This window comes from Rhagoletis zephyria, unplaced genomic scaffold (assembly GCF_001687245.7).
Source record: "Rhagoletis zephyria isolate East Lansing unplaced genomic scaffold, Rhagoletis_zephyria_1.1 Rzeph_scaffold_02889, whole genome shotgun sequence".
Lineage (NCBI taxonomy): Eukaryota > Metazoa > Arthropoda > Insecta > Diptera > Tephritidae > Rhagoletis > Rhagoletis zephyria.
In genome coordinates, this window is record NW_016159973.1 from 18,941 (window position 1) to 40,855 (window position 21,915).

At 34.8% G+C, this 21,915-nt stretch overlaps 1 protein-coding gene across 1 annotated transcript in view; it reads left to right on the plus strand.

Annotated features, from left to right (window-relative positions):
- The window catches only part of LOC108367957 (uncharacterized), a 59,112-nt gene that overhangs the window by 11,605 nt on the left and 25,592 nt on the right, over positions 1-21,915 (plus strand). The window contains exons 3-5 of the mRNA XM_017622670.1: positions 13,523-13,656; positions 13,847-13,960; positions 14,124-14,280. Of these exons, the coding sequence (XP_017478159.1) occupies positions 13,523-13,656; positions 13,847-13,960; positions 14,124-14,280 (405 nt within the window). The remainder of the gene's footprint in view (positions 1-13,522; positions 13,657-13,846; positions 13,961-14,123; positions 14,281-21,915) is intronic.

A 21,915-nucleotide genomic window follows, 5' to 3' on the forward strand; every position in this document is an offset into this window, starting at 1 on the left:
TAAAGTAAACGTTACGACTCTTTTTTTTACATGTAAATTATATTTTGCTTCCGAACGCTTGAAAAAATAGCACAATTTGTAATTTAACTTTAGACCGTTCCTAATATATTCTTACGTTGTTTGTTGTAAGGCTTACAGAGCATAAGCTGTACTAAATTTTTGTATAGATTTCCAGTTCTTTTTAATCGTGTGCTACAATGATGAAGGATTTCTGGAAGGTATGGTTTCTCAAAAAAAAGAAGAAAAATTTAAAGTGTAGTTGGAAAGCCGCAAATATCTTGAAATGGAATGGACCAATTAGTCTAATATTTTGGTGAATGAAAGACAAAATGTGTAGTTATCGATTGGCATCTATAAACATTGTCCAGGCAAAATTATATTTTTGTGGTCTTGGTTGACACTTTTCAGGAAACACCCATATGGGGATACATATCTTGTAAGAGTGCTTTAATACTATTCCATTAATGCATTTTCGTATGTTTGAAACATTAATACAGCCATATGCATACAGTAGTAGTACAAGTGTATGGTTAGAGTACACATACGCGCTGAGAAACCACACGTCTTAAATGGAAATTAAGGTTCATTTATAATGGCATGTATACACAGCAGCAAGCTCCTGCCACCAACAGCGATGTCGCACAGTGTCACGGCAGTGGCCAAAAATGATATATGTGAACATTCAAATTTCCAAAAGTTTTTTTCTTTATTAACAAATAAACACTTAAATTAGATGAAATCTAAAATTTTTCCTGGATATGTGAACTAGTATTTTTTTTATAGTAGTTCAATTGTGATAGTTGTTAACCATGTAGTATCATCATTGAAAAATCTGGAATTTTACATAGTTTTCAAACGCTGTTATTTCAAATACTTATGTAACTGTCGGTAAAAATTGTAATAGATTGTCAAATTTAAGTACCAATTAATATGGCAACACTCGTTTTTTGGACAAATATTGATCATATGGAAAGAACAGTTAGCTGAAAGATATGTCTAAATCAAAGTGACCTTTGAAAGCGAACCGCTTGTTTAGAAGACAATAAAAAAAAAACACATCAAAACACTTCTCCAATATTTTGATATTTAGTGCGAAAAAGTGTGTATTTAAATATATATAAATCTCAACTGCGATGGTATGCGATTTATTTTTTATGAATATTTTTCAGTGTCTACCCCATTGAAGATACGCGATATTTTCAACAAATGGTTAGAAATGAAGCAATGTAAAAAGAGCCTTATCGTTTATGAAATAAACAAATTTGTGGAAAATCATTTGCGTAGATCATTACACTGCACAGAGGAAACAAAAATCAAGTTTACGATTTTGAAATTTAGCACTAATTGGGAAAAGTATGGACGGAAAAAAGACTTATTTGAAAAACACTGTAATAACTGGCTGGATAGTGAAATATTCTATGGGAATTTTTAAGAAGATATGATCTAAATGAAATAAAAGATTTTGTTTTTGTGGAAGATGAAAGCATCATATCTGAGGATGATTTCTGCGATAACATTGAAGATATTGGCGATGATAATAGTAAATAAGAAATATTCTTTGCTTGTCTAAAACTAAAAATAAAGTTTATGTTTAAGCTAATTACATGAAATTATTCGAATTTTTTACTTCAGGATATATGGGAGGTGGGCGTGTCCTTTGAGATAATTCCATATAATTAAACACAGTTATCAGTTATATATCAGAGACAAATCGAGCCAAATTTGGTTCAATTCCAACAACAATTTTGGAAAATATAAGTTTTTTTCATTTCAGGATATATGGGAGGTGGGCGTGTCCTTGGGCTGATTTTCTCAAAACTTAGTTTTTTTCTTAGTCTACTTACGTTAACTATCTGTACCAATTTTCATTTACCTACTATAACTCCTATTTTTGGCCAACGCTTATATGAAGTCGCGACACTGTGTGTCGTATGCATAAAATTTCTACTGGGCAAAATTGGCAAATGTGTTAGTAAGATAAATGAGAATGTGTTACTTTCCATCACCTAATTCTTGTAGGGGTTCAAGTATTACTTGCTTAGAAGTGCATACTTGATTAGTCAGAATCACCAAAAAAAATCCAACTTTGACAGATCATATATCCGAAGAAAAAACAGAAAAAAAAAATTCCTCGATTACGTGTTAGCATATTTCATGTATAGATACGGTGACGATTCGTACCGATTTTGGCGTGACGGTACCGATTTTGAGAAAATTGTCCCGCTGAATATTTTTTAAAAGTCGGAACATGTAAGGGGCCCGATTTTTCATATTTGTACCGATTAAGTCCCGATTTTCAGTGTTTGATTTATTAATTTAACAAGAGTCTTCCTGTACTCTGGCCCAAAAAGAATTCATCATACAAATGTGGCAGCACTTTCGTTAACTTAAAGAACATATAATACATATAGGGCATCCTTATTTTTTATGAACATTGCTTATGTTTTGTTCTGTCAAACTCTCTCGCTATATTGCTGTCATCATTCCTGTCAACATTTTTTTTAAGGATTTTATAACTTTTTGTTAAGTTTTCTTTTTAATGAAACGATTCTAACTTGAAGGTAGTGAAATTATAAAAAAATATATGCTGTTGATATAATAATGAAAATATAAATAGGCAGGAGACATTTTAGCATTCCTTGGCAATTCCAATAAAAACCATTTAAAGCAAACTTTGTAAAAAAATTTGCGATTTTAGAAACTTTCTGAGTATGCAGTTTTGTAGCCCATTCAACTCTTGTAAAACGAAGTGCAAATTTGGTAAATTCTAAAAACCTGATTAAAAATTTTAAAATTTTGATCATCATTTTGATCATTTGTCAAAATTGGTCGAGTTTTTGTAAATGTTCTACAAAGTTTAAAATCTTGACATACAGGTTTTTTTTAGATGTTTGTAAACTATATTTTCATAAAAAGGTCATAAAGATTTTTTAAACATAGAAAAGTAGCCAAAACTTGCTAAAATGAATATATTGTGTATATATTATTGGCATCCATATTCAAGTTTTTTTCTCTTTTGTTTTGCATTAAAGGATGTCATGTTTTTATTCTAAAAACAAAATTGTAGGTTCGGATTCGATGCCCCGATTTTGGTCCACAGAAATCTTGTCACCGTTTGTATAGAACCCATATTTGAAGCGAATCGGTGACATGACATATTTTTTTTACGAATTCCGTCCGATTTAAAAAGGAATGGCTCATATGTATATGTTTATAAAACTGGTGGTTTACGGTGGGTAAAACTGTTAAGCCTTCAATGCTAAAAAATACAATTGTTTTTACTCTCGATGCAGCCTGCCACGTTTTGGTAAAAGTAGGCAATAAAAAATTTACTTAGTCCAGTATAAATTTACTCAAGAATTCTTTCTGTAAGGTTTGGATATTTATTTTTAAGGTTTTCGATACACTTATGCAGTTCACGATTACTTGCAATTGCAATTTCAGCTAACTCTGAATTAGGATTGTTGAACTTTGCCACAATTGCTAAATTCGGTGTTACTTTCTGAAACAGGTAATATAAGGTGAAGTAAAAAATAATAACCCTTTAATACTTTACCTCGTTGTTTGTCTACCCCCAATACTTATGATTTCTAATGCTTGGACTATTTTCGAAGAAAAATAGGTTTGTTAGTTAAATGAGTCTTTATAAAAAGAATTGCAGATAATTGCAGCTGGAATAGATTACATATTAATCCTAACTGGTATAGAAATAATTAGTGCTATATCACAACGAAAAGGTCGGAAAAGAAAAAAAGGTAAAGTATATAAATATTAATTTCATTTATTTAAATATTTATGTGTGTATACTGGACAGAAAATCCAATAATGTAAAGACATTTTCAATAATCAGACATATTCCTTTTATGATAAATAAATGTTCTGTTAGAGTTAAGGCGGGTTCACCGTTTGTGTCCGGACAACTTTTTTTTNTTCTAATGCTTGGACTATTTTCGAAGAAAAATAGGTTTGTTAGTTAAATGAGTCTTTATAATAAGAATTGCAGATATTTGCAGCTGGAATAGATTACATATTAATCCTAACTGGTATAGAAATAATTAGTGCTATATCACAACGAAAAGGTCGGAAAAGAAAAAAAGGTATAGTATATAAATATTAATTTCATTTATTTAAATATTTATGTGTGTATACTGGACAGAAAATCCAATAATGTAAAGACATTTTCAATAATCAGACATATTCCTTTTATGATAAATAAATGTTCTGTTAGAGTTAAGGCGGGTTCACCGTTTGTGTCCGGACAACTTTTTTTTGCTCTCAAAACATTTTTGCCGGAGAGGGTGCTGAAGTACGGTTTACCGTTCAGTTCGGAACATTCTATTTTGTTCTGAAGCAAACAGCTGATGATATTGTTGCCTACATACGATTNGGACAGAAAATCCAATAATGTAAAGACATTTTCAATAATCAGACATATTCCTTTTATGATAAATAAATGTTCTGTTAGAGTTAAGGCGGGTTCACCGTTTGTGTCCGGACAACTTTTTTTTGCTCTCAAAACATTTTTGCCGGAGAGGGTGCTGAAGTACGGTTTACCGTTCAGTTCGGAACATTCTATTTTTTTCTGACAAGTGGGAAAGGAACACGTAAAATTACTAACAAAAAGTGTCCGGACACGAACGGTGAATCCGCTTTTAGGTTCGATTCAGNGAATTCGCTGCAAACGCATATAAAAGAGAACGCGGCAACCCGAATCCTCAAGTGGTTCGGATAGAAAATCAATATCAATTTGAATCAATTTGAAGTGTTCAGCACATTTTTTTATTTTAAATCGAGTTAGCTATTTTAGATAAATTTTTTTTTATAAATTCCCCACTTTACATAGAGTTTTATCATTTTGATGAATATCAATATAATTTGATAATATCAATATAATTTGAAGTGTTCAGCACATTTTTGTCGCGCTCTCAGTGAGACACAGTGGGAAAGGAACACGTAAAATTACTAACAAAAAGTGTCCGGACACGAACGGTGAATCCGCCTTTAGGTTCNCTATTTTTTTCTGACAAGTGGGAAAGGAACACGTAAAATTACTAACAAAAAGTGTCCGGACACGAACGGTGAATCCGCTTTTAGGTTCGATTCAGAAATCTGTCACTTGAAACAAGTATGCATGTTTATNTATAATTTGATAATATCAATATAATTTGAAGTGTTCAGCACATTTTTGTCGCGCTCTCAGTGAGACACAGTGGGAAAGGAACACGTAAAATTACTAACAAAAAGTGTCCGGACACGAACGGTGAATCCGCCTTTAGGTTCGATTCAGAAATCTGTCACTTGAAACAAGTATGCATGTTTATTTAAATTTTTTTACGTAGGTATTCAATCCCATGACCCCACTGTTGAGGAAATTTGAAAAAATGCCTAAAGGTATACAACCATTTGTTTTTTGAAATCAAGTCTAAACCACACACTCGTACGTACACGTGCCATAGAAATTATGAAAGAAAATGTGAACGTACTTGGTTTATGTAAAGTAATTTGATCGAAACAAAGTAATTTATGCTGTAATGTGAACATAGTAGTTTAAGCATGATCGTTAAAATTAAGCTTGGAAACCCTAAATAAGCAATTTCAAGCAAAAGCTTTCACTTTTCGGCCCTGCTAATCACTAACAAACTGCCAAAATATTTTAACTGTCGAGTGCACATTACGTAAGTATTTTTGACGAGCAAAAATGCAAAAGTTTATTTCAAGTGAATCCAAAGTTGAGGTCTGTCGAAAAAAAATCGAATGAAAAAGACAAATGTCGCTGTGGACTAACCGTTATACAGATCAGGCGCCATATGCGTCTTCGATGTTCAGTCACTGCATAACATGTAACAACATGTGCGAAGCTTCCAATTTTCTGTGAATTTTTAAGACTTTCTAACCGGGCAATTTATTCATAAATTACGTTGTTGATGTTGTTGTAGCGGCTACAACAACCCCGCCCAGATTGGTTAGTCGCTCAATCATTGTCGTGAAGCTCAACTAACGGCGTTTAGATTCGGACGGGGGTCTAAAATACGTCCTGTTGGGATGAAGTGGGCTGCAGCAGCAGTGACAACCCTGCGGAATTTACGCTCACCTACGTGAATGTCGGTTGCTGTGGGTAGGACCGTGAAGGTGCTTTCAGTAACTTCGGCGAAGTCGTTCCAATCAGCTTTGGAAAAGTTGACATAGGTTCGGTGTTCCGTGGAAGCAAAGTCGGCAGGTTTATTAATCGAGATGATTATGGGCAGGTAGTCTGATGCCAAAGTCAGCATAGGTCGCCACGTTATGCTGTTTAAGAGACCAGCGCTTACAATTGTTATGTGAGGCGAGCTACTGCAGTTGCCCATAATCCTGGTGGGTGCGTCGTCGTTCATTGTGCAGAATGTCGAATCGTCTATCTGCTCAGCCAAGTATGTTCCCCTATAATCATTCGACAGGCTTGAATGCCAAAGATAGTGGTGCGTGTTAAAGTCACCGACTACCATACGGTTTGCACCTCTGAAGACCTCACTTTTTTCAGCTTATGACAGCTGGTGACATGGGGTATACATACAGTATTGGCCAATACAGTAGCACCCCCATTTCAAAGTGATATTGTTTGCCACTCATGTTTATTTATTTATTTTTAGAAATTTTCAATTAAAATACAGTTCATTCTCTAACAAAATCCGTATACACCCAAGTTTAAAACTTTGAAGAAAACTACAAAAATGAAAAACATTTTCACCCAAGTTTAGGAAGCTAGGAATTACCGTTGATTATTGGCAATTTTTTCACGCAGTCTCTTCCATACAAAAAATTTTTTTCGAAAATACTTCATATGGAAAAAATGCAAAACACCTTCAACAAAAAAAAAATCTCAAAAATCAACGCGTTTTTCGACTAACTCCGAACTTGCATTTTTTTACTAGAATTTAATGGACTGCATACTCAAAAAAACTCTAAAATATCTGATTAAAAAGTTGAAAATTTTGTTGAAAATTTGCTGAATTTTCGCGAGTTTTGCACAAAGTTTAGGAATTATATTTTTATGTCTTTTGTTGTTGAATGAACCATATTTTTAAAAATATTAGAATAAACATTTTTGCATATATTGTGAAAAATTTGCTGCGCCTTTGTTCCGGCAGTGTATATAAAATTTGGGACTGAGGATATAAGATAGTTTACCTAATTTCTTTGAAAACTTCAAAGCGACTGGCGGAAGTTATCGCTCAGGAAAGTGTCTGGCAATGTTGAATATTGATTTTTAACAATATTTTGTAGAACATACATAAAACCCAGCTATACGAATTTAACACAGGTAAGTAACGTTTCTACGTACCTTTCGTACCTGCTATCAGTGGAAGGGCCGCCTAACCAAGCAATACATATAACACTACTTATTCCCTAAATTTGGTTAATTCCAAAATAACTGGCGGCACTGGGATCTTGGACTAGAGTTATATTTAAAGTTATTGTTGACATATGTTCGTTGCGCACGTTTCTCTTTTAAGAAATTTGATATTTAAAAAGCGATATTGTGGTGTTTTATTTAAAGATAAGGCTATTTAGAGCTTTGTTTCAATAAGTTATATGGGGTATTCCACGTCATAGTCACGGCTGGGACATTTGTACAGTAAAAATGTACTTTCTTTTTGAAATTTAAGTAGAAAGTACTCAACAATTGTACATTTTGATAAAAATATAGGAAGGTAGAACCGCTGAGAGATACTTTTCGCATTTTTGACGTTTTCAAGCATTTTAATTTTTAAATTTACTCACAAACACACACACACGTTGAAAACTAATAAAAATCATGGCCGACGAATTAAGAGAACCAAATATGAAAAAATGGGAAAAACTCTGAGTTATTTCTTCTGTCACGGGTGAGAAAAAAGCCAGCTTTTTGGAGCAGATATATTTTACTGAAAATTGCGAATTTATTTCACTCTTCTGTGTGAACTTGAGTCTTGAAATAAAAAAACAACCACGAATACTAACAAAGCAAAAACTTACACATAAATTATTGCTTTATTATAAAAAAAAATCCGAAATTCCTCTGTCACGAGAGCGACAACGGTTGTCACGGGTGAGACACTTACGAATTTTTATATGAAAAAGAGAAATAATCATGATAGACGTTGTATTGTATTATATATTATTTATAAATGGATTATATTTTTATAAATCATATGTTTTTAGTCATATGCTTTTGAGAAAAATACACCGTAGTAATTTTAAAATTTCAAAATTACATTTCTCGACTGAAAAATAAGATATTCGAGCCAACTCGACGGCACACAGTGTGCTTTTTTTAACACTTGATGCCAATCAATCGTAACACTTTCGACAGAAGCAATATTTTGATATGAAACAAAATGGCTTTGAAAGCTAATGTAATTGCCTTTCATGGAAAAATATTGCCATTGAGCCACAATCACTTCTTGACTTTAAAAAAATTGGTAAAAAATAGTGTTCTTTGAAAAAACACGCAAAATCCAACAGATATTTTAAACTAAAAAAAACATTTTTTGTATTTCTTATTATACTAATATTATCGATTTTGGTGCGAGAAACTGCACTGTTTAAAGAAGAAGTCTCTAGGCCCTTTGAGAGCTAAATTATTACGATTCTCAAGTTAAACCTCGAAATTTCATTCGACATTTTACGCATTTTGGAGTAAAAACTAGTACAGCAGTTTCGGAGTTTGGTTTAAAATTGTTATAACTTGGCTCTCAGAGGGCCTAGACGCTTCTACCTTGGCTCAAATTAAAGGTCTTGAATTGCACTTTTTGTTCGAGGAATATAAAATTGAGTGAAGGATGCATAGCTGCATGCAAATAGAAAAAATGCAATATATAATGAATTTTTTAAATTAAGGTGCTAAAATTTTTTTTCGAATTTTGAACAGTGGAATCGTGTTGCTCGTCTCAAAATCTGTAATACTAGTATAATAAAAAATACATACATTTCCTGTTTTGGAATAAATCCCGTGGATTTCGCATTTTTTTCGAAGAACACTACTTTTGACCAATTTTTTTAAGGTCAAGGGGTAATTGTGGTTCAATGACCACAATTAAAAGGGATTTACTTAAGCTTTCAAAACCATTTTGTTTCGTATCAAAATGCTGCTTCTGTCGAAAGCGCTACGATTAATTTGCACGCAGTGTTCAAAAAGCACACTGTGCGACTTGTGAAAGGACAAGTTGTGTANCTAATTTGCATGCAGTGTTCAAAAAGCACACTGTGCGACTTGTGAAAGGACAAGTTGTGTATTTTAAAATGCTTTGCATATTTTGCAGATATGAGTTCAGCGACAAAATCTATTAGAAAAGGCCAACTTCCATACAAACTATGTTCGACAATTATTTTTGTATGAAGAAAATGAGCAAGACCTTCCACTAAAAAAATTGCCGAAAAATTGAATGGACTATATAACTGCATACTTGGAATGACTCTTAAAAATATGTAAAGTCATTCGTAACAACCAAGAATATTCAGCATATTGTATTTATTGCATAGATTTAATTTTAGATAGTATTATATATTTTGAACGTGTGGAAATTATCGATAGTAAAAATTTAAAAAAAATAAGAGATATGTATATGAGTTTTTTATTTTACCCGATAAAAAATCCTAACGAGCTAAGTCCGACAATAGATTATTATATACTATTTTAAAGGCCTATATATCCTCTTCTCCGATCATATTCGAACATTGTAATCGAATCAAAAATAGTCATTCAGAAACTCATGAATCTACAAAATCGTATTTTATGACCTAAATCGACAGGTCGCGGCCTCTAAATGACCTTTAAAAAATCTATAAAAATAGGCAAGAATATTTCTAATAAAAACGAATAAAATTAGAGGGTATGGTCTTGAAAAAAAATAAAAAATTTTGATGGGCACCCTAATGTACATATGTACATATGGACACTTGCATTGCATCAAGGCAAATTCATGCAAGGTAGTAGCAGAAATATAAAAAACATTTATATAAATTCGCCTTGTTTCACGCTTTTCTATCATCTCTTTTTCCCCGAAATGGTTTTGGGGGTTTGAACCCCACCCCTGTTGGAGAGAAACATGCATGCGAATTTGCTATCATTTAGTTTACGATAATAATGGTAAAAAATATTTTAATATCTCTGTAAAACTTGGTTATTGAGGTAGCCTAATGGTGACAACATTGTTTTTCCTTGTAATTAGGGGAACGAAGGGTATTATGGATTCAGCGGCTATTGGAGCACGCGTTGCGCCAGATCACAGCCNCATATGGACACTTGCATTGCATAAAGGCAAATTCATGCAAGGTGGTAGCAGAAATATAAAAAACATTTATATAAATTCGCATTGTTTCACGCTTTTCTATCATCTCCTTTTCCCCGAAATGGTTTTGGGGGTTTGAACCCCACCCCTGTTGAAGAGAAACATGCATGCGAATTTGCTATCATTTAGTTTACGATAATATTGGTAAAAAATATTTTAATATCTCTGTAAAACTTGGTTATTGAGGTAGCCTAATGGTGACAACATTGTTTTTCCTTGTAATTAGGGGAACGAAGGGTATTATGGATTCAGCGGCTATTGGAGCACGCGTTGCGCCAGATCACAGCCTGGCCCAGTAGGCGGCATTTTTTTTCTCTATAGCTTCCTAACACTGCTCGTCGTACCAGTTGTTCTTTGGGGCTCGCTGAAGTACGACTACTTCTGCGGCGGCGGTACTCAATGGGCGGAAAAAGTGGTTCCACTGCTCGCATATGTCGGATGGTTTAAGAGTGCTCTCTGAGAGCATGCGAATGCATTGGCCTTTATGTTGTGATTACAGCTTTTCGACGTTAAGCTTTCTTTGCATATTTGGGCGCACATTTTTTGCAACAAGATAGTGATCCGAGGCGATGTTTGGGCCTAGGGAGTGTACGTGCCGCAAAATGCTGGTAACCAACCACAATACACGGTCAAGACCGTTAAACATGGAGGAGCTAAAATCATGGTATGGGGTTGTTTCTCCTATTGCGGTACAGGACCAATATACAAAATTGATGGTATCATGGATCAGCACAAGTACGTTGAAATCCTAGAAGATGTTATGCTGCCATATGCAGATGAAGAAATGCCGCTGAAATGGTTCTTTCAACAGGATAATGATCCGAAACATACGAGCAAGCGAGCTAGGGACTTCTTTCGGAACAAGAACATCAACATGATGTAGTGGCCAGCACAATCACCAGACCTGAACCCCATCGAAAACTTATGGGGGGCCATAAAACATAGTGTTTCCGAAAGAAATCCAACCAATGTGAACGCTTTGTGGGAAGTTGTACGCTCTGCATGGGCAAATATCCCAGTCGAAAGATGCAGACGTTTTGTGGACTCGATGCAACGTAGATGTGCCGCCGTCATTCGGAATAAGGGGTATAAGACTAAATATTAGCTATATCTTTATTGTACTTTACACAAAGATGTATGATTTTGCGTTTGTGTTGAATTCCATATCACTTTCATTTTTACTGCTATTTTTGTGAACATAATTTTTTGCCAACTTGTGAATTTTTTGAGTTTTGATTTAAGAAACTGCAAAGAATAGTAAAACTTTTTGTTTATATTTTGTTTGCATTAATCATGAAATTAAAAAGCGAGAGCCTTTTAAAATTTTATTCGATTTATTTTGAATGAAGCCGTGTTTTCCGATCTCAGAGAACGCACTGCTATTAATATGAACACAACTGTACGTGTAAAACACTGGAAGAGTGCCTTCCGTCTATCACAACGTGATCGATTTGGTTTCTCGTTTTTCGATCTAGAGACATCCACGTTGCGAAGTCCATCAGCCTCAGTCCGTTGTCGGACGTTTCGTCGTGGAGGCTGAATTTTCCGGTGATACCAAAGATCCCTTCCTTGCCCACCCCGGCATTGAAGTTGCTAAGCACGATTTTGATATCATGACGGGGCATGAGCGCATATTAGGGAGATGTTAAAGACTCCAAGGCTTTACTTTGCTTCTTCACTGGAAGGGGTTTTTATGTGGCAGGTTCCAAACCCAGCGCACAACGGGGTTGGTTTCGCAACCAAATACACATTTATATAGCGAGCCGCTTGCTCCAACACAGATACCCGCTTGCAGCCGCATCTACTGGTGAACAGACGCTGCAGACTTCCTAACAGTTCTTCTTCTTCTTATTTGGCGCTGTAACCGCCTAAGCGATTTTGGCCGAGTCCAAAACAGCACGCCAGTCATTTCTCTTCTGTGCTAACTGACGCCAATTGAAAATGCCAAGTGAAGCCAAGTCCTTCTCCACCTGGTCTTTCCAACGCAGAGGAGGCCTTCCTCTTCCTCTGTTACCAGCATCGCGGCCCGCGTTGAATATTTTCAGAGCAGGAGCGTTTCTGTCCATCCNCATTTATTTTGAATGAAGCCGTGTTTTCCGATCTCAGAGAACGCACTGCTATTAATATGAACACAACTGTACGTGTAAAACACTGGAAGCGTGCCTTCCGTCTATCACAACGTGATCGATTTGGTTTCTCGTTTTTCGATCTAGAGACATCCACGTTGCGAAGTCCATCAGCCTCAGTCCGTTGTCGGACGTTTCGTCGTGGAGGCTGAATTTTCCGGTGATACCAAAGATCCCTTCCTTGCCCACCCCGGCATTGAAGTTGCTAAGCACGATTTTGATATCATGACGGGGCATGAGCGCATATTAGGGAGATGTTAAAGACTCCAAGGCTTTACTTTGCTTCTTCACTGGAAGGGGTTTTTATGTGGCAGGTTCCAAACCCAGCGCACAACGGGGTTGGTTTCGCAACCAAATACACGTTTATATAGCGAGCCGCTTGCTCCAACACAGATACCCGCTTGCAGCCGCATGCTATATATATATATATACTGGTGAACAGACGCTGCAGACTTCCTAACAGTTAGACGCCTGAAATAATTCTTGCCATAAGACTTGGATATGCGCGGCGGCTAGAATTCAGAAACAAAATTCCTCCTCAGTTTTCGGACTATTGCTGAATTCATCGGTGGTTAAATTTTCGTGAAATCTACGAAGAAGCTGTCACTGAATTCAAACAGCTACGAACGCATATAGTAAAAGTTACGTCGAATTTACAAAGAATTCGGTAATAGACCCGATTGCCTCATGTCATGGCCTCTCCAATGACAAGGAGGTCTACGTAACCGGAACGACCCAGATTTCTATATATATATATATACTCAGGACGAGGGCTGTCACTACAGAAACATTCTCTAAAAACTCTTTCTGGAAATCTGTAAACACAAATAGCCCTCGTCCTGAGTATTAAAATAGTCAAACTACTATGAAAATGTCAAATTTGACATATTAACATTAGAGTTGCTATATTTAGATGCTTAAGTAGGAACCTTGGTACATACCTACTTATAACCAGATGTAGATGCAGATATAGTTGTATTACTCACTAATTAGCTCGGTGTGTTTTTCGTCCAAACTTCCTTCTCGCAAAATTTTTTTTTGCAAATAAAACGTGCGTGTAAGCGTAGTATATTTCAAATTTATTTACAGAGACAGCAAACTTGTTACAATTAGTTTTGGTGAATCAAAAAGTGATGTTGGAAAACCAAAATATCATATTGGACCGTATGGACAGTTTCGATAAAGGATCACCTAACATTTTGGGAACCGTCTCTAATAAAAAAGTATGTATTCAAAACGTTATAGAATTATCTTATACTAGGGGTATTCACGTTAATTAGAAAAATTCTCGGGCACATAAAACTTAGAAGTTTTGCACTGAACTGTAAACTTAAGTGTTATAATATGAATACCCTAATGTGTTCCTTTTTTATGTACTTCAATATTCACTACATACTATATTTCCACTTTCAGGTCATGGCGGACGCATTCTGTACAGAATTAGAGTCCACTCTACCGCTGCGCACGCTGAATGCAGCTAAAGAACTGGAACATAAACTTGTAGACCAAGAATATCTCGAAGTAATGGTGTGTAAAAAATGTCTGATGCCAAGGTTTTTTTTCGAATTAGTTTGCATGTATGTATGTTTGTACTATGTATCTTAATTTTCAGAAAGCATTTCTATTACATCTGAAGCCNTCGAATTAGTTTGCATGTATGTATGTATGTACTATGTATCTTAATTTTCAGAAAGCATTTCTATTACATCTGAAGCCTGCAAATGCAAGTGTTGATCATGTGTTCCGTGCGATTTTTACTGATGATTTTATATTACGTTTCAATTGGAATGACTGTGGAAAGAGGAGATCTTTGAACCAATTTTCCATCATTATGGGCGTATTTTATGGTAGGCCGTTAACATTTTTATTACAAATGCCTATAATTTGCATTAAGATATTTTTTTCAATTAGATGTTTGCCAGATGAATGAGATTGTGTTTGAAAAATCCGTGCGTAGATGCATCCGAATGAGCCACCACCGTCATAGGCAAAGACAATTCCGGCTCGAGAGAAAGCATAAGAACTCAAAAATAAAATAATAGTGGAATTCGCGCTTCTGTGTATTCGATGTATCTTGGGTAAGTGTAACTGGATGAGCATGTGGTACAATAAATACACTTGCAACAACAAATCACACGCTAATTCAGTTACACTTACGCAAGGTACAACGAATACACAGAAGCGCGAATCCCGCTAATGACAATGCTGTTATATGTATGTACATTAGACCGTTCGTTATTTCTAAATTTTTGTTTAAATATACAGTTGGCCGGGTGGAAAAAGATGTCTTTTGGTCTAAAAATAAGCTGTGCAAAATTTTATTCGATTGTGAAACTCTAAGTACTTGCATTAAAGGAAAAAAGTTTTTAACAAAATAGTTCAAAATCATGAATTTTGTAGTCATTTGCTATGTAAAATAACTTACAGAATCCGAATATGAGGTCAAAAATAAAAAAAGGTGGAAAAGGTTTTATGAATTTGCGAAATTATCGTTTTTTTTTTTTTAAATTGAGAAAACGTTTTCATTTCATTCATTTGCTATAACTTTTCTATTTTCAAATCGCTTTGCAAAAGATTTGGATCTATATATTTTGAAATTAAATAAGCTTTACTTTAGCATAAAGATATGTAAGAACAAAAAGTTTGCGGCTTTTAGGTGTAATTCACAGTAGAATATCGATACGACTTAAAATTGTGTCCGATTTCATCCATAAACTTGCAGATAACTCTTAAACTGATAATTTGATTTCAAAACATTGCATATCAAGTTCATAGGGATTTCGAAGACCATTATTCTGGTGGAGAGCTTTTCGCGGTGTGTTAATCAGAACCGGATATTTGTGGAAAAAATTTAAAACGCTGTTTTCTCAATTTGGAAAAAAACGATAGTTTCGCACATTCTTAAAAACTATTATACTTTTTTACTTTTGACCTCATATTCGGATTTATAAGTTATTTTACATACCAAATGACTATAAAATTCACGATTTTCAACTATTTTGTTAACAACTTTTTTCCCTGAATGCATTTCTTCAAATCCAACGCGCAAGTACTGAGAGTTATCATATTCGAATAAAAAACAAAAATTCTTACGATTTTACTGCCTTAAAAACTTATTTGCAAATTTTTACTAGAACTTGCCCTTAAGTAGAGAATTTTCTTCTAAATGTACTGACAAATATTTTCTCCCTGGAACTTTCCAAATTTTTATATTGAACCCCTCCCCCCTTAACGTTGTTGGGCGTTTTGACTTTCCTATCACCCTCTTTACTCATTGAACACTTACAGAAAACTGGTACAGTACTGCAGCAGTATTTTCGGTTTATTTTTCAGCAGTAGTGAGTATTTCCAATGGTCACTGCACAGCAAGCGCACATTTTCAGCAGTATTTTTTTGTTTGTTTCCAAACTACGAACTGTCATGCATAACACCCAAGCAAGAATCTCAGCGCCGTTGAGTGGTGTTACATAACTTTATGACTGCAGTTCATTCTTCTAATCCATTAAAATAAGAAAAAAATACGATATTTTTCCTTGTAGCTCTGCCGGTACCAGTTCATATTATATTTGTATTAAACTATTTGGATTATATGGCATTTATCTGCTTTACAATTATCCAATTTAAATATATATATTTTATAATTTAAAAAAATTAACACACGATTTAAAGCAGTTTTTTACAACTTCGGCTTGTATTAAACACATCTAAAAACTAAATAAACAATTATCAACACGGCACTTTGACAGCGCGGTGCGAGCAAATTAAACCAGAGAGGGATTAAAAATAACGGAATCTAGTCAAGAATTATATTCTCTTTACCCTATATTCAGTTATAAAAGAAAAAAGTACGTTTGGAAAATTCGAATTTTGGCCGCCTAAATCGGCCAAATACCCCTCTGTGGAACGGTCTAATCTATATATGTATACACATGGGTATTTCTTGGAAAGTGTCAACCAATCGGAACTCTATACGAAAACTTAGTATAGCTTATGTTTCGTAAGTCTTACAACAAAAACAACGTAAAAATATATTAGGAACCGTCTTAAGTTAAATTACAAATTGTGCCTTTTTTCAAGCGTCGTAACGTTTACTTTATTTGTCAAAACTTTAATATAAAAGCTAGTTTTGGTTACTTTTGCCATTAGCATAAACTTTTTTTTTCATAAAGCTATAGGATTATCGATTGTAAGAAAATTGCAAACGCCCGAACGCTTCAAATAATTTTTGTCTATATCGTTTCTATGTACGTACATAGGTATATAAATATAGTAAATACTTCTGCTTGTAGAAGACATGACTTCAATGAATATTGAAAACAAAAAATAGGGATTAGTTTCTTCGAACTTTGGCAAGTATAAAAGTAGACAATAAAGCTATAAAAAAGATGAAAAAGCATTAAGAAAAAATTATTAGACAAATATGGCGAAATGCGAAAATGAGAACCCAAAATTAAAAAAAATTGTACAAGCAGCAGGAAGAAATGAAACTTTGTTAAGTAAGCAAGAATTGCCAATACCAAAGCGCTACGTGGTTTTGACAGTAAGCGAATCATATCAGCATTTTAAAAAGGAATTCAAGGACTTTTACATTAGCAAAACAAAATTTTAGCCGAGCAGACCAAGATAACGGAAATAAGGTGCGAAATAAAATTGGCATTATTTTCAAAAGCGAAATAAAATCCATTGACCATATTGCTCTTTCAAACATAAAATTTGCGTAGCTTCACGGCGGTCCGCGTCCGCGCGCCACACCGCGACACACCTGCTGCTCCGCGCCGCACTCGCGTCAAATTTTTGATGACTTTATGTCGCTTTCAGAAAGGAAATAATGTAAATTGACTTTATTTCGCACCAGTATGCGAAATAGTGTTAATTGACCTTATTTCCGTTGATCTTGTTACCTGTCACCCACTAGCTACGCCTTAAGTTTTTTGTATTATTTACAATAAAACCTCATATTTGCATTAAGTGTTTTGTACTATTTACAATAAAACCTCATATTTACATTAAAAAACGAGTGTGTTTAAATTCTTAAACAAAAAATTGTATCTCATTGGAAAAAATCGGAACGTCCGAACGGGAACGTCCGTTAACAGATTGGCAGAATTTTGCAAGAATTATCAGTCTTCGATACGAGTTCCATATTGGGAACGTCCGAACGGTTTCTCTTAATCGCTATGCACTTACTATATAACATTTGTGGAAAATATTTTTATTGGTTTCACATAGGTATTGATGATGACTACTCATGACAAAAAAATTTGTGTTCATTCAGAGCCTACTATAGTTTTTATGATGAAAAAAGTGTCTCCAAACGGAACGTCCGTAACGTTTTTTAACCGACTTCCAAGAAAGGAGGAGGTTATCAGTTCGTCGGAATATTGTTTTTTTTTTTTTTTATGTATGTTACCACATAACTTGGACCATGTCAACCGATGATTCTTTTTGCATCGGAAAGGTAGTGTCTCAGAGGTGGTCCCATACTAATCTGGCTTAGATCCGATCATCGGATGATGAAATATATATATATATATTTTTTTTTAAGTCGTTTTTTTTTGCTAAACATTACTTGTTTAACTGGGAGTATTAAATGTAAATATATTTTTAACTTTTTTATTAGCACTCGGTAGGTCCCGAGCTCTAATGGCGCAATGTTCAAATAATATAGAAATAGAAACGGCAGCACAATGTTTCCATCACAGTCGGCGCTATGTAACTGGAAAGAGCCAGATTTTTAATTTGGCCACGGATTTTCGAAATTATTTTGGGATATGTTTATGCGGCTACAATAATAACTACGACGCGATCAAACCATAATGCCAAGGGTAGCCAAATATCTTTTAGGGTTTGATTGCCTGGAAGTTACAAGTTTGTTCACAAATACCTAGTTGTTCTGCTGCCGGATTCCAACAGTCGCTATCGCTATTTTGATAAAATCTCCAAAAGAACAGTAGGCGCTCCCAACGACATTCAACATCTAGTTACATGTCCTCCCCGCTGGTAAGCCCAAATAAAAGTTAAAATTTAAAAACCAATTAATAAAATTAAAGTAAAATTTTATTTTTTTTCCTAAAATCTATAAAGGACTCTTAGGTTAGGTTAGGTTAGAATGGTAGCGGAAAAAATATTACGCCCAAGTAGCAGCTAAGTGCCATTTTGATACCATATACTTCGAATGAGTATGTTTGAACCAGCCGGCGTGGATGATGAAGTTGAGTATGCTGTGGAGACTTATATCAGATAGCTCTCGTAACGATGTGAACTCATATGCTCCTAGCATGGTATTTCTGCTCCTCATTAGAGCTGGACATTTGCAAAGCAGGTATTCTACTGTTTCCTGCTCGTTCTCATCTCTGCAGCTTCTACAGAAGTCGTAGGCGATTCCTAGCCTTCTCGCGTGGGTACCAATCGGCCAATGCCCAGTAAGAGTCGCAACAAGCCTAGCAACGTCAGATCTGGGTTTCCTTAGTAGGTTTTGTGTTCTCTCAGGGCTATACTCAGGCCAAAATAGTTTGGATATACGGCAGCCTTCCACGGTGCGACATCTTTGATCCGATTTACGAAGATTGTGGAGAAATATGTCTTTATATAAGGTTCCAATTGGGGGTGAGATCCGGTCCTCGATCGACACCAATGTGGAACCGTCTCCAGCTAACTCGTATGCAGCCTCGTTTCCGGGAATGTTGCTATAACCAAGGACCCAAACTAAATCTAGATCGAGTTGACGACTTACTGTGTTTAACAGCGTCCTACACTCCTTGATTAGTTTCGACCTTGTTGTAAAAGACGCTAAGGCCTTAATGGCCACCTGGCTATCTGAGAAAATGGCTACTCGCTCGCCGTTACACAATCCACTACGTTCTAAGAGACGGCAGCCTTCGTCTACAGCGAATACTTCTGCCTGGAAGACACTCGCGAAATCGGGCAGATGAATTGATCTTTTTACTCCCAGTGACTCAGAGTAAATATAGGACTCTTATTTTTCAAAAAAAAACCTGGGCGATAGTTATTCGTCGCCACCCTGTAAATTTAATTTATTTTTCTTATTCATTAAACCTTTTGTTATATTATTTACCCTTATTGAGATATGTTTTTTATCGTCTTATAAACTTCATAAGCTAAATATCTGCGGATAGCAAAGTTATAGGGTTTTTTGTAGATAATATATAAAAGGAATAACAGTTTTTCTGAACATAATAAAATATAATTTTCTTTGATTTAGATGCACTTGGTTCGACTGGTATGAAAATCTTCTTCTTCTTCTTCTTCTTATTTGGCGCTGTAACCGCCTAAGCGATTTTGGCCGAGTCCAAAACAGCACGCCAGTCATTTCTGGTATGAAAATGGTGACCCGTAAATATCTTTACGACGAAATGCAGTGCATGGTTTACTTAATTTCTACCAAAAACTTAAGTATCTAGAAAATCTCTTGCTGGCTTGTTATGGTGACACGCGAGATAATTTAAGAAGTTTAAAACGAAGATTTTCGAGATTAAAATCATCAATGAAAGAAAGACGGTGTAAGGCACATATAAATAAAGATGTATTTCTAAAAAAGAATGCAGCTTGGTCAGAAGAAAACTTTGTTCTCTTCCATGAGCGAATCGAATTGACTGGTGGGCTTAATAAATCGTTTGAAGGCCCTAGCGAGAGAAGTAAAGAAAAAGAGTCGAACAAATATTGTAAAACATGTATGCGTTCCTTAAACACGTAATAAAAATAATTGTATTTTTTTTCAAAATGGTTTTATTTCTTACTCAGCCCTGCCGTTAATACCACAGGAAAAACGAATCAAGAAAATACACATTGCCGATAAACTTTATAAAATGATAAATTTGTATTATATGTATCGGTTTTGCTTTGCACGTATTTTATTGGAAAACTTGCTCACATGTAATCAATGATACGATAAGGCTGATTATTCCACTTTTTTCTTGAAAATACATGCTAATTTTTAAAAGAAATTAATTTCCATATAAGTGATTGTAAAGTGTAATTCAGTAAAAAAATTATTTTGGGTTCAAATCGACCTGCATACATACATATGTACATATGAATATAGTCGAAAGTGGCACAACCCACGGCAGGAGTGGCATTTGACTTATTTGAAGTTCCGAAAGGTTTCTGGTCCGGGGTTAGACTCAATGCCAGCCCGGAGCAAAATTATGCAGTGCCAACCTCCTGCAGTTAAAGAAGGGGGTTGTAAACCGTTTAAATAACACTCCGGTTTTTAATCGAGTCTTTGCTATTTGTCAGAAGACTACGCTGAGATGCGGAAAAAACAAAAGAGAAAAATCAATCTTCACCCATAACTTATGCCTTATTACAATTTATTATATTAAAAAATTTGTGTAAATTTAATTAAAGTTGTCATCTACGTACATATGGCACACTTATGTACATATGTATCTGTGGTCACGGTCGCGGTCTAATAGTATTTACCCATCCCTACGTTCGCTTTGTATAAAAGTGAAAATAACCAGGCAGGTTCTGCAATTTACTTCCGAGTAAATTTCAATTCCATGCAATTTCATGATTCAATAAATAAAGGTTAGAGTTTTGACACTGCCTTACAAAAGGTTGCACACTAGGGTGGTTCAAAAATGCATGTGAAATAGTATTCGGAATTTTGAGAGCATACCCCCTAGGATTGTTCTATACCGAAAGAGGTTTACCCTTATTTTTTTTATTTTGAACTAATAATACCCAATTATTTATTCACCGATACTTTTGTTAGTCGATTGCACCCGCTAAATACTAATCTGAGGCCCGTTTGACTCGTACACCCTCAAAATTTCATGTAAATTGAGTAAGCCGAAAAAATGGCAAAAAATTCGCAATTTTATTTAAGGAATGGAAAAATCAAAAAAGGCGAAATGCCATTTCAACGATCAATTTAAGAAGGAGTTTCCATTCCTCATATCGAAGAAACATATATTTCAAGTACAGAAGTTAGTCTTATTTTGGATGACTTTGTCCCTCAATATAAGCCTCGATTACAAGAAAAATGTGTTCCCTTATTTGTCGGACTTGGAGAAATCAATGGTGTTTTGTTACTTCGTCGTAATTAAATTGGACATATATAGCATCGTGTTTAATGTTTTATCTGAAGAAATGCCAGATATTAAAATTGACGACAATTGTCTGTTTAAGGAATTAGAAAACCGAACGTACATATACTTAAATCCTGAAAAATTTAAACAATGGGCAAATCATTGAAATTGCTAAAACATGGGTAGAAATATTCAGCCATTTAAAAAACAAGCATATGCTATGTGAAAATTTATGTATTTATTTTTATGCAGCGGTTAAGAGTTTTTTTCAATCGCGAATGATTTTTGGAGATGTAATCTAGATTGAATGTTGATACTCTAGCTGCAGTACTGGTGGTAAAATTAAATATGAAGGATATATCTTGTTCGGATATTTTCAATACATTGTTAGAAGATGATAGGTACTTATTTAAATAATGATTAATTATT